At 46.0% G+C, this 15123-nt stretch overlaps 1 protein-coding gene across 2 annotated transcripts in view; it reads right to left on the reverse strand.

Annotated features, from left to right (window-relative positions):
* Window positions 1-15123, reverse strand: part of MAP1A (microtubule associated protein 1A) — a 46640-nt gene that overhangs the window by 14254 nt on the left and 17263 nt on the right. For both annotated transcript variants that reach the window (XM_064722596.1, XM_064722597.1), the window contains 2 exons: window positions 735-817; window positions 203-343 (listed from right to left, as the gene is read on the reverse strand). In XM_064722596.1, coding sequence (XP_064578666.1) covers window positions 203-343; window positions 735-817 — 224 coding nt within the window. The remainder of the gene's footprint in view (window positions 1-202; window positions 344-734; window positions 818-15123) is intronic.

The following is a 15123-nucleotide window of genomic DNA, read 5'->3' on the forward strand; positions in this document are numbered from 1 at the left end:
TGGAAAACTTAAGACAGAGAGTTAAAGCAAGATTCCCAAGAAAATAACATGAATTATTTTTAGTATGCAATTTTTTGCTGGATTGCAAACCCATCTGTCTGCAAATCTGCCTGAAGATTACCCTGAAGGAGGGCACAGGCTGCATTATTCTACCGTGAACTCTGAACAGGAAGGGATGTGCTGGATTACGGCTCACACTCACCTCCGGATCCGAAAGTATCTCAGCAAACTTCTGGTAAGTGAAGGTCCCTGTCTGCAGGACCAAGTCTCCTTCCTGGTCTGAGCTCTGACCACAGAGGATCAGTAGTTTGTGGGCTGATGAATCACACACAAGGGAGCGGACCTATCCAGACAGGAGATGAGACAGAGGGCTGCCATTAGATTTCACCTGTACTGCACACCAGCACCCAGAATCCCAATCCCATGACAGGCGATGACCACGTTATTCACAAATAGCCAAACCCTACGTTTTCTACAGACAAGGAAGCTGCTTATTGAGGAGGGCAGACACTGCTACTGCCTGCCCAACACAGCCGCACGTCACACCAGAGCTACTGTGTATATCCTGATCACTGGCAAGACCAGAACACCTGGCCTTTTCACCACACCTTGCAGCAGACTGGCAGCAGGTTTGCACTCTCCAGAAGGTACAAAGTTGCTAATCATGACCTCCATTGCAAGCAAGGGCAGGAGAGCTGATGTGGAGAGAACTGGATGGCACATCTGGTCCTTACCTCGGACACGACGCTGTCCACATTAGGATTTACCAGGATCACTGTGTCCAGAGTGTCACTCCGGTGATGGAGAGTTCTTTGGCCTGAGGAAAGAAAAAGGATTAGACAGGATGAGAGAAGCTGTTGAGACAGCATCCAGCTAATGACATTTTAGCCTCAAAAGTTCCGCTTCAGCATGGGTTTGTTTGCAAGGCTTCAGATTGTATTCAAGACCCAGTTTGATACCCAAGTCTCATAAAACAGAACAAACTCTTTTCAACAACAAGGAAAGAAATCCTGCTTCTGGATCAGCACGCTCAGCTCCAACATATTCAGAAGTCCACAGAACCAGGCACCTTGAGCTGCCTGCCTGTGCCAGCTGGCTGTGTCTGTAAACACTGGCACACACAAATGATCCCCTTCCAGACACAAGTGCCTTGCCTCACTGCAGCTCCCACAGAGAGGTGTCTCTAGCACTGTCCCAACCCCAGCCAGGGCAGGGCTCTGTGAGCCCGTCAGTGGGTGCCAACTCAGCTCTCACTGGTAACAAGTCTCCACTCATTTGTAACAGTTTTTTTCTTTAATGAAGCATTTTTGTTTAATCCAAATGTGCACTCCTAAACTGCTGCTATGGGAAGTACCTAGACAACAAGAATTCTCATTCTTCTGTCAGAGGCACAAATAGGAAACAAGACAGGACTCTGCTCTCTCTATATATTTAGAGAAAAAAAAAAAGAGAAGCCAAAGAGCAAACAAGATCCTGGGAATGCAAAAAAGCAATTTGTGTGCTCACCTTGCCATGGGCATTGTATAGGTATCTGGCAAAATGCTACCCAAATTCCAGGGCCCCATTAAATTATTAGACAGTAGGGTAATGAGTGTCTGCCACACTGACAGCTAGGAGCAGAGGCACTGCTGCGTGCCCACATCAGACAGCTCTGGGATGCAGGACAGCATACAGCACCTTCCTGCAGCGCTTCCCTGGTCACTGCAGGCAGCACGGAACCTTTTCTGATTACAGTCTTTGCTCATACCTACCTCTGGACCTTTCATCCACTCAAAAAGCCAAGACACTTAGAACTTAAGTTCTATAATATATAATTATAATTATAATATATAATATATAATTTATAGGCTTTAAGACTTTCATAGGTTTTAATCCCTCATGTAGACTGGAGGTCCATAGATCTTCACTGAAAATGAACAACTATTTTTATTTTGCATCTTTCAGACAACTGTTGCTTCCTGACAATGTTCTTTCCACCCTCCACAACCTCCCATTGCCTCTTTTTAGGCAGATCTCAGTTCTTCTAAAATAGCTCTATCAATCTGGTGGAAGGATGGAAAGGATTGGAAGGATGGAAGGTCAATATTCAAGCATAGCTTTAAATCAAACTCACTTTACTGGAATGTTTTTCTAGCAATTAATCAGACAGATAAGCCCAGAAGGTAGCTTTCAGCCCAAAGAGAGCTAAGGTCTCAGCAGAATTATTTGTACTCAGCATCTCTAGCTGCTTTCTGAACTTGTTTTTCAGTTTGGCTAAAAATCACCCCTCTGGACTAAAACCAAACCATCACTGTGCAAAATGCATTGAGTTCAGTGGCATTTCTGGCACTGATGTGGAATGGCTGGAGACACTGGGAAGCAAGTTCCTGTGCCCAGAAGGGACATTGCAAGTGAGCCATGGGCATGGGAAGGTGGGAGGAGGGCCCAGGAAGGTGGGCCTGGGGCATTCTGTGCAGCCAGAAGAAACAAAGCCCCAGTAATCCTTGAGGCAATGATAATTGTGAGGGCATTGCTGATGTCCCAGAAGAGCTGACAAGGAGCACCCTGGATCTCCATGGATCCACAGTGCAGCATCCACACAGCCCTCCCATGCCAAGATCTCCAGTCCTGCTGCTCAGGGCATCCAGAACAGCAGTGATCTGCCCCCATTAGTCAACATTGCTACTGGCATAAAGTGACGCAGCCTCTGCCACCGTGGTGCCTGCACAGCCCAGACATTATTTTAGCAGTGGTGACCCACATCACCCGGGGAACCCTGTGTGGAGCACAGCACCACCACCAGCAGCCTTGCCTCGTGCCACACGCCAGGGAGGGCTCCTGGGCAGTGTGGTCACCGTGCCCACCTGTGCCCACCTTTCCAGGCCCTGCCATTGCGGGGGACGGCCTGCGGGCTGCTGGCCGGCCAGGCAGCACTGGTGGCAGGGCCAGCTGCAGCACTAACAGGCATGAAAACACTGCTTCTCAGTGCCATGCCATGGTCCCAGCCCAGGCAGCTGAGGCTGTGAACAAAGCCTGGCTGTTAGCATTCTGCTGGCAGCCCCTCACCCCCGGGGAATGGCCCCTGCAGATGGGCAAGAAAGAGAAGGCTCAAGCTGCAGGGCCAGCAGTTGCTGGCAGATGGGGAACGACTGAGTCTTGTGAAGAGCTGTGAGGATGATTAAGGGACTAAATTCTTTTCTTACAAGGTGAGGCTGAGTGTGTGTGTGTTGGGGGGGGGATATTTTCAATATGAATAAATAAATACCTGATGGGAGGGAATGAAGCAGAGGAAGATAGGCACTCTCAGTAGTGCTCAGTGACAGGATGTGAGGCACAAATTAAAACATAGGCAATTTCATCTAAACACAAGAAAACACTGTTTTTACTATGAGAGTGGTAAAATACTGAAATAGGTTGTACAAAGAGGTTGTGGAACATCCATCTCCAGAGATACTAAGAACACAACTGGATACAGGCCTGGGAAATCTGCTTTCGCTTACCCTTCTTAAACAAATGTGATTGGACTAAACAATCTCAAGAAGTCCCTTCCAGCCTACAGTTAGCCAATTCTGTGACATTGTGAAGCACTGCAGCCCTCCATAACTTTGCTCCTGGCATACTGCAGGGTAGATTCCCTCTGTTCAGTTGCAGCAGTTGATTCTCAGAACGATCCAGGAGCAGAGCTGTACAGATAGGCCATTTCCAGAAACATGGACTCCCTCCATACCAATGGACCCATGCACGCCAATACCCCAAACTCTTTTTTAACTAAATTCAGAGGCAAAACAGAACAGCACATGAACTCCAGGCTGAGCTGCAAACTGTGAGTAAGGCAGCAATACAGTGCCCTAAGGCAGCCCATGCCCGGCTAAGGGCTCTGTGAATCCAAGTGCTTTTCAGGCTGAGAAGCCTTTTGCTGGCCACTTTCTCTGTACAGCCTGTGGTAGCAGCTGCACAGACAGAGGATTTAAACACACAGCCTGGCACATCATTCCTCTCACTGCCAAAAACCATATGCACCAGGAATGTGTAGTGGTATGACTGACATTGCAGATATGGGGGCTTGAAGTATGCTGTTCAGGTCACTTCCTGGCATTTGTCCTTATTAGAGCTCCATCACAGTGAAATGTGTGCATTGCAAATGAGAAAATCCCTCCATTCCACTGACCAGTTCAAGAATATCCTTCTCAGGCTCCTGAAGACTGCTGTCTTCAATTTACCTGGAACAAATATCTGGACACAGCTCATCTCCAGATACATTCTGAACACAGATCCCTGACCCTGTGCAACCCTGTCAGGGATCCCTGACCCCTCTCCAACTATACTCAGAAGCTGCTACATTAAATAAATATCCTCTCTTCAGTAGCATTGTGTTTCTCATTCTGTATGAACCCTCACTCTGTGTATTCAGGCACATTCTGATTTCTGCAATGATCCTTGTGCACATGCACTTGCAGGAAATATTTCCATCCATCATGCCCCCACCAAGGCAGAAAGCCCTTGGTCTTTACCACTGGTTTCTTTGGAGCAGAGTTTATTTAGTCCGTAGGAACTGCTATCATCTATCCCTATGGCCACTAGGATGAGCAAGAACAGAAGTATACAAGAAGGAGCACAGAAGATTCACAGGGTGTCATTATTGTATTTTCTGTATTATTCCCCACCCTATTTTTTATGCATCATAACATAACCTAAGATCAGCTTTGCACCAAATAAAGATCTTCAGTTAGGATACACAGTGAAATCCAAATTCCACCCTGCCATGAAACTATTAAGTGCTTTTAGGGAGTCTAGAAGGTTTAATTTCTTTAGTGTGCTTGACTTTGTTTTTTTTTGACAATGAATTTAATGGACACCATGACTGTGCAATTTAGTTGCTGAAGTTCCTCACAGACTTTCCTACATGTCAGTAACTGCATCATCTATAAATTTAGCCATCTCCGTGTCTCTTCATCACTACTGTACTGATCAACTTTGTATTTAGTAGTGGAAATCATGAAGCCCTTGTACTTTACCTCTGAATGCCACACAAAGATGACCATATATTTGTTTGCTAACTTGATGTCTGTCTTTTAAGTAGTTTTGACTCATGGCATTACTATGTGTAGCTCACATACTAGAAGAGCTGAGGTACCCTTGTTGCTGTTCACAGCATTCTGAAGAAGGGCAGCAGAGGAGAAGCTGCTGATCTCCCTTCTCTGGTGACCAGCACAAGTACATGAGGAAATAGAATGAAATTGCATCAACAGAGTTCAGATTGGACATTAGAAAATGTTCTTCACCAAGAGAGTGGGCAGTCATGGGAACAGGTTCCCTGGGGAATTGCCAACAGCACCAAGCCCATCAGAGTTCAAGGGGTATTTGAATGATGCTCTTAGTCATGGTTTAATTTTAGCTAGACCTGTGAGGAGCAGGGAGTTGGACTTGGTGATCCCTACGGGTCCCTTCAAAATAACATATTCTGACTATATGGTCCCTTGAGTGTAGAATTTCTTTGGTTATGGCAGAGGATAGCAAGCGAAGAGCAAAGCCACATGGCTCTGGAGTGGATATGAACTAACCATTCAGGGCTGCACCTGCAAAGAGGCAGAGGGAGAGAACAGGGGAGCAGATGCTGTGGGTTTAGTGCTCAGCAGTCAGGCAGAGAGGTCTCTTCTGTGGAGGTCAGGCTAGGCTGGAAGAAAGGACAGGGCACTGGGGTAACTGTGACAAACAGGATGCTTGAGAGAGAGAGATGATCCTACAAACAGACAGATGGCTGTAGAGGCAGAAAAGGAGGTCATGCTGACAGCACAGATCCTTGTGTTCTGCTGCTTTAAATGGAAACACCTAAAGCCCTTGTAGCTGCAGAATAAATTCTGAGCTAGTCTGAAGAGCTGTCAAGGATGGCTATGCAAGATGCTGCTTGTTATTTTCTTTAATCTTTCAGACCATCAAATCTCAAAGGTCTTATTCTGTTAATCATGACTGGAAGAACCACACTTAGAGCTCACCATGCTGAAATCAGAGATCAAGTGTCAGGGCAGCAGGACCCGGTTTCTCACCTTTGTGAAATGATGCCTTAGGTGAGAGCACTGGGTGACTTTCAGGTGACAGTGCTGAAATCAGTCATGATGCTCTGACCAGTACAACAAATCAGAATGAACATAGCAGCCAAAAGGACTGGCACATCTCAATGAGAGGAGAAGTCAGGTGGGACTGTTTAGCCAGTAAAAGAAAACTCAGGGCAGAGATCTCACTTACCAGTCTGTGTACCTGTCTGATAGCAGGTCCAAATCTGGGCTGCAGAGCTCCCACATCTTTGCCATCCAGAGGATGGAGACTGCTTGTCTGACCATATAGGAATCAGCCCCTTCCCACCCAAGATGCATTCTTTATCCCTCATTACCTCTCTTAGGCCTTCCCACACCCTTCCCCCCTTCTTTGTCCCTAAAATTATTTAGGTTTATCAGGCCAGGTTCTACCTGTAAAGTGAACACCAATAATACACTGATAAAAAATACAGAAGTTTTGGAGTCTGAAAATGTTATCAAGGCTCACAAACTACAGTGTTTAAAAACCAACTCTACCTCACTTCTGGCTGTCTTAGCTGACATGAACATCCCTCTTCAAGGGGACACTGTTGAAAATACTCTAACAAGAAGATCCTAGATATTGCTATGGCTCAGTACCTTTTTGCTACACTTCAGCAAAGAGCTGAACCTGGGATCATGTGGTCTTCCTGATGTTTACTGAACAAAATCCATCTCTGAAGACAGTGAAACCATGCATAGGGTTCTTGTAGTGTATGCATTTGCAGAGCTATTGCAAGCTGAAAGACTGCCATTTCCTTCACTCTGAAATTACATAATAACAGAGATAGTAACAGTCTCTCTCATTCTGAGGCTGTGAGGCCTCCAACTGCAGTTTCTTCAGTGCCAATGGAAGAAAAAGGATCCAGCCCCAAATGGTGTCCATTCAGAGAATGAAACAACACAGTCATTCACCAGCACTCCAGGACTGTACCAAGTACGGCAAGCCACAGCTCCTTGGTGGGAGATTGTAAAGGCCAGAGGAACAGCAGACAAGGTTCTGCACTGAGCTCTGGGCAGGGTCTGCGCACATACACAGCCCTGTGCCCCATTCCGCTGTGGCAGAGCAGGGCTGCCCCACGCCGCCCAGCAGCGAGGGAAAGCAGTGAGCGTGCCCTTGCTGGAAGCACCATCACACTGCACAGCTCCTTCCTGCGCAGACAGCCTGAACAGTGCACAGCTGGCAGGTGGGAAAGCAGTGAGCGTGCCCTTGCTGGAAGCACTGAGCAGACAGCCTGAACAGTGCACAGCTGGCAGGTGGGACCAGCTCTGGCTGACACACACCTAGGAGCTCTGCCAGCTAGTGAGGTATGCTCAGGTGTTAAAAAATAAACACAAGTCTGCTTTGGCAGCCAGTACATAGCCAACAACTGTGGATTCACCATTCAGGTCCTCATGAGCTGGTTCCAGCTCAGGAACTCGAACGCAGTTTCCGGCACCCCAGGAATAGACCTGGATGTGTTTATCACAATGACAGGACAAGTCCCCCTCTGTTCCTCCTTGCCATTTAATGGCAGTGTTTTGCCAGATGAGAGGAGACTCTCAGGCAAGGTAAGGAGAGAGACATCAGGTGAGGGATACAGGTAGAACTTGGCAGAAACCCCCCAGCAAAGGCTAAGAGACACTCTGAGTCCTAGGTGGGTGGCTGCTGTGCACACTGGTGCCTGACCACTGCCTTCTGGAGCCTGAGGCCATGCAGCAATCCCAGAAATCCTGGGCACATCCAGCTGTTGTTGCTTTTCCAGAGATGAGCAGAGCAAAGGGCTTAGGCAGATCACTAGGGATCACAGCAAAAGGGCTGTCTCACTGCCTCCTTCCCTCCTGACACAACATGTGATAGCTGCAGTAGCTGCTTATTTTCGTAAGATTATTGGGAAAGTGCTGTAGTTTTAGCTTGCTGGTGTGATTCAGCATCTGAGAATGATGAGACTCTGGCTTCAGATAGTGCTTTGTGGTCTAGCAGCAAGTGCTCTGCCTCTCATAGTCTGAAAAAAATCTACTGTTAAGATTTATTTTATATACTTTCTATTTTTGGGTCTTCAAACACGCCGCAGAAATAGAGAAATATTTATTTGTCAATAGCTAAATAAAAAAATCTTTCTCCTTAAAGGGAATCTTTAGTGATTTTCTGAGAAATTCATTGTGTACCAGCAAAGGGAAACATATTTTTAACAGAAATATGAAAATAATCTGAAAATTGGGAGGCAAGAAACTGCAGCAAAGTGCTGAGCCCCTGTCAAGGAGGGCCAGGGAAGAGAGCCATATGCTGCCTGTGGAGCAGTTGAAACCATCACCAAACAGGCCACAGATTCAACCAGAGCATTAAATGAGGGATTTTAAACTGCACCTAGAAAAGGAGGGGAAGTCAATGGTGTTTAAGCAGGAAGGTATTACTATATGTAAGAGTTTTTATTTTTTATGAATATTTCAAAATAGTGTTTGATGATTTTTCACACTGAGATACCAAGTCACACAGTTAAAAACACAGCACTACTGAAATAAAGTCCTGTGGATTTGCAATAGGAGATGTGCCTTTTCTGGAGGAACTGAATAAACAAAGCACAGGAAAGCTCAAAGCAGTGTGCAGAGAGAAGGAAGATAATTCAAACATCTTTATGAAGCAAAGCATTCTATTCAGACTGAATGCACACCCACACCAACTCATGCCTGTTAACAAGGGCAAATCTCCAGATACTGGCTTTGGCTTCGGCTAATATCCCAGCTGCAGACTGAGGGGAATTTGGGGTACACGTGGCATATTGACCACTATTGCTCATATTCCAGTGACATTGAAGCTGAGTAGAAGGTAGAGGAGCAGCCTCTCTACACGATGCCCACACATGCACCAAGGGTCTCCGCTCTGCTGTTGTGCACCTGGACCAAAGGGCGGCAGGGCTTACAGCCAGCCCTGACAGGAGTGCTGAGCAGAGGAGCACTCAGCACGGGCAGGAGCACCAGGGAGCCAGAGCAGAGCCGTGACGCACTCTGAGCTCCTCTGAGGGCTTACCTCAAGCTTCCAACCACAACACCGCACAGTTGTCTCCAGGAGGACAAACAGGACAACCAGTCACAGATACACTCCCACAAAACACTGCTGCAATCCAGCTCCCTCAGTGTAAGGGGAGCTGTGAGGTACTAACACCACAAAAGAAGAGAGCATCTGATTTGGGACACAAAAAGCAAACTTCAGAACAGCTCAGAGGCAGAGCAAAAGCCTTAAGAGCTGCAGAACTCTGCAATCAGAGAACTTAGTTTAAGAAGCTAAAGAAAGGAGACAGTGTCAGCAAGATAGCTCCACAAATGAAAAAAAAGATTTTCAACAGGAACAGAGTGAAAAAGTAAAATTAATTGAGAACCATACTAGGATAGACAGAGAAAGGAAGAACATAGCCAGTAGAAAGAAGAATATCTCTGGGAGGACCAGGCAGCAGTGAAGGAGAACAAGATCTGGTTTCTAGAAATGTTGCTGAATCTGTCAGGATGAAGAGGGCTGAGGAATCTGAAAGTGTTCTCAGGTTTCCTTTTATGTGTAATGCTGGAGATATTTCATAACTCACCTTCCCATACCATTACTGCAAGCCAGGAGAATTGTTCATGCTTTAAGGTAAGAGCAGGCTCTGTGAAATGACTGACTGCCTCCTGGGCATTTACTACAAAGGTGAACCAGCAGCAGGGCAGAGAAGGAAATGAAATATTCCTCAAGGTGTGGGAGGCTGTGGGCACTTGCCACATCCCAGGAGATATTTCTGCTAACCACTTGCCTGTGCTTCCCATCTTCCCTCCTCCCTGTGGTATTTTCATGCCATCTAGAGCTCCTCTCCCAGGCAACCTCTATTTCTATACCATGTCAACCATAGCAACCATCTCTTTGCTCCCTAATTGCACATACTGTCTCACTCTTATGCTAAGGAGCAATTTGATAGCTCAGCCATTTTAGAACCACTAATTGAAGATGCAGGTACTCACTTTGGAAATAATTTCTCATATTTTTACTGCCTTGCAACTGGAAGTTATACTACCACTGAGACAACTGATAAGGTGAGCAGTTTTACCTAGTTTGTCAGCTGCTAGATTGGCCACAAAAATATTCTGTTCCCTGCAGCAGCTTTGCTGACTCATGTAGGCCTTGTATCCTTCTGCTGAGGAACAGTGTGTGGCATTCACATAAACCAGGAATGAAGCCCTGCACAGAGACATGGCCTCCAGCTGTGAGCAGCTGAAGCTGTGACTTCTTAAATGTGTCCAGCTAAATCCACAAAAGAAAATCTGAACACAACTTAAGACACCCTCGTATCTGGTGTCCTCACTCCACCAAGCCCTGACAGACTTATTACAGCTGATCCCTTTGGAAACCAAACTAATGTTTCCCATTCCTGTGTCAGCTAGACTTCAGCTAGGAGTTGCTGAAGTCCCTGAAACAGAAGTTCCATAAAACCACTCCCATTGGCATGAGGCAGATATCCTGTTCCATGTTCCAGAGATGAAGACTCCTGTAAGTCATGAAGTTAGATAGCTTAATATCTCTTAATTTTTATAAGAATATGCATCCCTTAACACATGCTCTTACAACAAGAACATAGCACAGACTGAAGAAAACTGCATGTTTCTCTTGGTTGAGAAGTATCTGGGTAATACTGACTCTGACTGGCTTGGAGGCACAGCAGCTCATGATGATCTGTTCTATTTATCGGTTTTTTTTTCCTCAGCTGATCAATATGACAATAAACTGCCTGAGGTAGGGAGAACTTAATTGTATAAAAGAGGGGATGACTGCACACACAGGAAAATAACTCTGAGATTTCCTCCTGAGATGCCATATGTTTGTAAGAGAGTCCTGCCTCTGACTTACAGCAACTGTTTGGACTCTTTAAACCTCATCCCTATTGCATACTATTAACAGTCTCATTCCAAGTAGCTTTTCTTCTCTCTCTTGCTTGTTTTTAGGATGACCTGCTGGATGTCAGCCCCCATGAAGATACAGATATTAAACCAGCTGTGAACTCCAAGTGGCTGAGGTGGTTGGTGAAGCACAGGACTGCATTTTGCTAGCCCTTGAGAAAAAGCAGCTCTCCTCTGCCAACAGCTTTCTTTGTTGCATCTTGACTTTGCACTCCTGGATCTAGGTGACCCTTGATAGATCCTCTGCGTGGTCTGTGTTCCTGGGATTTGGTTTGTGGTGGAGTACAACAATAATGAATATGATACAAAAAGTTATTTCAAAGTGGAGAACTTCAAGGTCTCCTCTCCATTGTGCCAGCAAACACAGGGCCTGTCCATTTAGAAGTGAAGGGAGAGGGCCTTGCAAGCAGCCAAGGCGGTTTCCAGCAGAGTAGTCCAGGCCATCCTCCCCTCGTTATGTCCTCTCAGCCACTGCCTCTCACCAGTCTGCTTGAAACAAGCTCACTCAAGTCTTATTCCACCTCAGGAGCCCCTGCTTCCCAATGCCACCCCATCTAGACAGGTCCCTTTCAGCTTGCAGATTACACAGTGGAATCAGGAACTGAACTTACTAACCAGGGAGAATAAAAAGGACCAAGAGAGGCTTCCATCACCACAAATGCTTCTCTCAGGGCCTCGTACTTGTTCAGTTCCCTCACATCCATGCGGGCATGGAAGCCTTTCTTGCTCCGATGCCTCCCTCTTCCTTAGCAATGGTCTTTGCCTTTGAGTGTGAACCAACAGCAAGAAAGAAAAGCCGTAACAAATGAAACTGACACATAAATCTAGCAACCAAGAACTGGGCCAAAACACATATTATACCTACCAGCCTGCAAGCTGACTCTTCAGAAAGACGCTACGTGGATCAAAGGCGCAGAGAGCCACCCTATCCAATGCTTTACCCTTGTGCAAAGGAGTAATTTTTGATGGAGGCCATTGACTTCTTACATGGCTTGGGTAGTGTCTGCATTTCTGTCTATGTGCTGCAACTTAACTTACCCCTCTTAGTCCATTTTAAGCAAGCTTTTCAGAACATAAATCTAGTCACCCAGAAGAAAAATCACTGGCTTCTTGCCCATTTCTCTTCTAAGAACATCTGGAGTTTCTGAGGACACACCGACATTCCTCAGACAATTTTCAACAGGGAGCTACTAATGGTCTTTTCCTTCTAGTTTTTCTCTTCAATTACTTAAAATTTTGACACTGAAGCTTAATAGAGAATGGACAGGTGATATCAGTGAAATAAAAGGTTAGCAAAGTGAAAAAGCAATTAACTGAATTTCTCAGCTTGAAAGTCAATAGAGGAAGCCAGTTATGCTGCCATGCTTCTTAAACACAGTTTGTTTGTAGCTATAGCACATTGTGAAAAACAGCACTGAACTTTTACAGCCCCGAGGTAGGTTCTAGCACATTGCCAAAGACTTCAGTGCCTCGCAAGAAGGTGCATGAGTGACAGTAACATGTGCAAAGAGAGACAAATGTTATTCAGTAGCTTTGTAGCTATGTATTGATAACTGATATGCATATTGAATCCTGCCCCTCTGTGATTTGCAAGACTCCTTTAGCTGGTGATTCTCAGCCTTCAACTTCTTGGAGGAAATATTCAAGCCTTTACTTTCAAAAGCAAAGAAAGAAAGGGCTCACTAATATCTTTCCAAATACTGATATTGAGATAATGCTGCTTTTCAGAAACGCAGAAATTAATCCAAATTGTATTCCTCATTAAAAAATAAAACCAAAAAACCAAGTCAACCCAGTAATGTTCTATGCATTTGAGAAATCGGTTGAGCAAGACTTCAAGGGCTGTCTCAGGAGAACTAAGAACCTGCTGGCCAAGGAGATTAGTGCTCATGTTCATCTGTGAATAAGGCATCAGAAGGACAGAAACTTCCTGAAGAGCTGGATACATAACTAACTGTGCCATCAATACTAACTTTTGAGATCCAGGAGAGGAAGCTATGAGAGGAAGAAAACTGATCTAAAGTCACCACATGTAGAAATTTATCTCCATTTCTTTAGTGTGAAGCAAAGGTAAAAAGCCACAGAGCTGAGGCACAGCAAAGCATGAACTAATGAAGGCTGCTTTTTGTGTGTCCACCCTGCTCTGTTCCACCACCATAATCCCAGCTTCCTCCACATTCCCTGCTGTCCACTGCCCTACTCTCAGCTCCCCTTGTGAGCCAAAGCTCCCAACTGTGCAAGTGGCAGCGTGCTCAGGGACAGCCACGTGCTGCCAGCTGGTGTGCGAGGTGGAGTGCAGGACAAGCAGGTGCGCACTGCTCCCATGGAGGCACTGACCCTGATCCCCTGCCTGCTCCACCAGCTCGCAAAAAACTGGCAGAAGCTTGTTAATTCCAATGTTTAATTGAAACATTTTCAATGTTTTAGAAGGAAAGTGTTTACGGCAAATATAGAAGGTATATTTGTAAGAGGAATTCATACTGTGCACCCAAGCACCTCTAAGGGAATGGAGAAAAAAATAATACAAACTAAGAAGTTAGAACCAAACTATCTCAATACTTTCTCTAATCTTTCCTGTCAACAGCTACTGTGCTGGTGTTGGAGTCCACCACGTTCATGATTTTTGAGGGGGAAAGAAAAATAAATATTTTTTCCACCTCAGTAAATTCCCCCCAGAATAAATTTTAGGCATTCATTTACACATAGCTTGCTCTCCTTCCTTCCATACACAGTTTCTGGGCTGATGGAGGGTCTCTATCAGCTGCCCTTCTTCCCCAGGTACTTTTGCCTACCAGGCTGGAAGATACTCCCTGTGTTTTAAGCTAGCTGCTACTGTCGGGTCTCTGTGTACTAACCAGACTACCTGAACTGCTCCCATAGCATCTCCTCTCAAGGTCTGGAGGGCCCTCTCTTCTGCCCATCAAGGAGCAGTGGAAAGTCTGTGATAATGCCTGTCGCAAGCACCCTGGGCTCTGCTAGAAGCAGCGTCCACCAAGATCTCTGTACTCAGACGCCTATCACAAGAATCTATTACTGCATCTTTATCTGCTTCTGAGTTTCTTCTTCCTTTGCAAGATGCATCCCAGAAGTTACCTAGGAAGGTCTGTGTCTGACCATGTACAAAGAGCACAAGTCACATCCCACAGAAACTCGTGCTGAGGAACTACTGTTCTGTGCCTCCCCTGGTGTCCAGCCATGCCCCTTGGAGACACATTGCACCTCTTGTTCACATACATGCAGCTTCCTTGCTTTCACCAAAAAGCTGGCAATTGCTCACCATGCTCCTGTGATCCAGTCTACCATCCTTTTACCACCACACCTGCTGAAGATGTGACTCAGGTATGCCAGCATGACAGACAATGACGAAGAGTGGCAAAAGGACATGACAAGAGGTAGATTGTTTTGTCAGGAAAGAAACTACTGCAAAGCTACACATCTCGCTATCTGCAGAATGGGAGTAGGGCAGAAGGTCTCACAGCCTGGCCTTGCCAGATCACAGAAAAGGAAAGGAGAGGAGAAAAAAATGTGTCCCAACTCAGTAACTACTTGCTGGAGAAATTGTAAGGACAGAAACAGAGTCTGGATGCAGCCAACCAGTGTGAAGCCATCAAGGAGACAGAGAGGGTACTGACCTGACACAGCAAAAGGGCCCCTACCCCATCAGAAGAAAGAGGAATTCCCGTCATTCTGGAACAATGCCCAGCCTGCAGGGCTTTTCACAGCGGAACCAGAGCAACTTGGAATAGAAACAGCCTCGTCTCTGAGATCAGAGAATTTGAACCGGAGCTTGTTTTTTCTGCAGTCACAAGCCAGCAGGCACCAGCTGCAGAATTTGCCGCAGTGTGTGTGTGCGTGTGTCTCTGCGTGTGTGAGTGTGCAGCAGCCATGCTCCTCCCCTCCGAGCTCACTGTAGGATCAATGACACAGTGATTACAGCTCCCTCCTTTTCCCCTCCCGAATCACTGACAGTCCCAGTCTGATCGCTCGCAGCCCCCTCTCTTCTATATTAAGAAAGCTTTTGTTGGTATCTCTACTGACTTCTTTTCATTGCTCCCTCCCTGATTTACAAGGTTTTGCTTGTTCTCTTTTTCCCTCTTAGCCAAAACAACAGTGTCTGACAGATATTCACGGTCACATACCCAAGTCTATGCAAAGTGCCAAACCATGCTCTTGC

This window comes from Zonotrichia leucophrys, chromosome 10, assembly GCF_028769735.1.
Source record: "Zonotrichia leucophrys gambelii isolate GWCS_2022_RI chromosome 10, RI_Zleu_2.0, whole genome shotgun sequence".
NCBI lineage: Eukaryota > Metazoa > Chordata > Aves > Passeriformes > Passerellidae > Zonotrichia > Zonotrichia leucophrys.